This window comes from Oratosquilla oratoria, chromosome 21, assembly GCF_046742065.1.
Source record: "Oratosquilla oratoria isolate Oo_2021 chromosome 21, ASM4674206v1, whole genome shotgun sequence".
Taxonomy (NCBI): domain Eukaryota; kingdom Metazoa; phylum Arthropoda; class Malacostraca; order Stomatopoda; family Squillidae; genus Oratosquilla; species Oratosquilla oratoria.
In genome coordinates, this window is record NC_134797.1 from 60896100 (window position 1) to 60898599 (window position 2500).

The 2500-nt window shown below is 38.9% G+C and overlaps 1 protein-coding gene across 2 annotated transcripts in view; it reads right to left on the reverse strand.

Annotated features, from left to right (window-relative positions):
* The window catches only part of LOC143036988 (ATP-dependent translocase ABCB1-like), a gene marked incomplete at its 3' end in the record, with an annotated part of 70871 nt that overhangs the window by 43570 nt on the left and 24801 nt on the right, over positions 1–2500 (reverse strand). For both annotated transcript variants that reach the window (XM_076205092.1, XM_076205093.1), the window contains 1 exon segment: positions 654–793. In XM_076205092.1, the coding sequence (XP_076061207.1) occupies positions 654–757 (104 nt within the window).

The following is a 2500-nucleotide window of genomic DNA, read 5'->3' on the forward strand; positions in this document are numbered from 1 at the left end:
AATCATGGTTTCTCTGAACATACATCTTCCATTTATGAAAAATAGATAAATGAATGAATAAAGTAAAACGTTTCCAAGTGACATTCTTTGGATTATGCGATAAGCTGGTATGATTAGTTTAGGATGAACATACATCTTCCATTTATGAAAAATAAATAAATAAATAAATAATGTAAAATGTTTCCACATGACATTCTTTGGGTTATGCGATAAGCTGGTATGATTAGTTTAGGATGTCATGTAAGCAATGGCTATATCAACTAATCAGCATTGAAGTCAGCTCAGTAGTCGAATTCTTACTGTTGTTAAGAATTTCATTATATTTTCAATTTTGTTTTGATTGTGGACGTGCTGCGTCTTGCTACATTGCTTCTGACCCATGGCAATGGACGAGACGCAGGGATGACCCGTCATCCAGGAGGAGCCATTACAAGAGGGAGGGAGGGGAGTGAATGGGAATGGAGTATGTGGGGATGGAATGGGTGGGAGTGGATTTTATGCCTTTGTTTTTGGCCACCTCCCTTGTAAGGGTGAAAAAAGCCGTTGGTATATGTAAGCATGTATGTTTGTATGCTTTGAATAATGGGAAAAATTAAGTACGGATCAATTATCACATCTAACCCAAAGCTTCCAGCTGAGAGCTCATTACTTACTTGTACTCATCGATGGTTAATATGGTGTGTTTGGACTGCCCATTACCAACGCTGTTTGCAGACTCCTTTGACGAACCATTCGTCAAATTTATGACATCCCCCATGGTAAATTCTCCCACCAAGCTGGGAGCACACTTGACCTGTTGAAAAAAGAAAGAAAACGCGTGCATGATGGAAGTGTTCTTTTGATTAACACAACAAATTGACGGGGAATATTTATCATTATGGCACTCATGAATATCAAGAGGGTTTTGCTAAACGTAAAGAAAACCTGTTTGACTAATGGATTTTTTTTTTTTTTTTTAATGGTTTAGAGGAAGAACAATCCAGGAGAACAATATTAATTCAAAACAAAGCTTGATACGTGGACATACAGAGGCAGGATTCCAGGAGCATAGTTATAACACTGTATATTACAATTAAGTAAACAATATGAGGTTTACATAAGCCCAGGAATGCGACAAGGCGTACCACCAACCATCAAATGACTGACCTACACCAATGAAAGGGGAGCACAGGCCGTAGAAAACGGAACAAATATCGACGTATTTCCCATGCGGGACATTCCTACTTTCACATTCAAGGGAGAAGCATCACAGCCAAGGAAGAAGCAATGTCATTGAAGAAAGGTTTAAGACATCCCGATATATCAGATATGAATTGCTATGGAAAAATCACATACATTAGTGAATACATCGCCCTGACAGCGACGTAATTCAAATCGTGAAACGGCCGGAATCCCCCCTCACTACCGTTTCTACACGCAGAGCCTCTATGTGTGTATGAATGGTAGTGTGAGGGATTCGTGCTAGTAAGCTTTGGCTTGAATACCCCACTTATAAACCGGGGTAAGGCATATAGTTATATATGTATATATATATATATATATATATATATATATATATTTATATATATATATATATATATATATATATATATATATGTGTGTATGTGTGTGTTTGTGTGTGTGTGTGTGTGTGTGTGTGTGTGTGTGTGTGTGTGTGTGTGTATGTATGAATGTAAAACCAACTATTTAGCAGTATTAGCATACGATATATCCCTCCGCCAAGTCAATAGGAATAGCGTTGAGTGTCCTTGTCGCATTCAGAAACACCAGTCCTTCGAATAGCAAGGCATCGACAGTCCCCACGAAAATAACAAAGAAACGACCAAGAGCATCTGCTGAATAAAATATGCCTGGAATAAAACGAAGACATTCCTCACTGTACATCGCCTTTCAGTTGCACAAGTGTCCTAGGACAAGGTAGATTTATAGTTTGAAACCAGGCTGAAGGGATGAATTATCTTTAACCTCCCACTATAAGATCGTATCATATCAAGGTATTGATGGGACCAAACGCCATGACCATAATGTTGCATCAAATCTACTTCATAACCTCTGGATTTCATTACTTGGTTACCCCCCACTAAAGTTCTTAACCACTTCATCTCGAACATATTTACTCTTCCTTTCTGCTTCTCTTAAATTCCGAGCCCCAACCTTATATAGTGTCGTGGCCACAATCACAGCTTCATACAGCCTTCTCTTTTCGTCCATCCTCATATAGCTATTTCTCATGACATTTTTCATTTCCTCAAATACTTGATTGCTTCCCTTACTGTATAGTTTACCCTCATCTAATTCCTCCATTCCCTGCTTCATGTGGCCTTAAATAAGGCCTTCACTTCCTCTAACCTTTCTCCTTTAAGACTTACCTCCAACCCATTGCCACCCTCATCCCTTGTATATATCATAAATTTATTTTTGGTCACACTTTTTCCTCTCGCGTATCCCCCGCCCCAAATCTCCACCTCTGACTGCAACAGATATTCATCTGACCCAACCC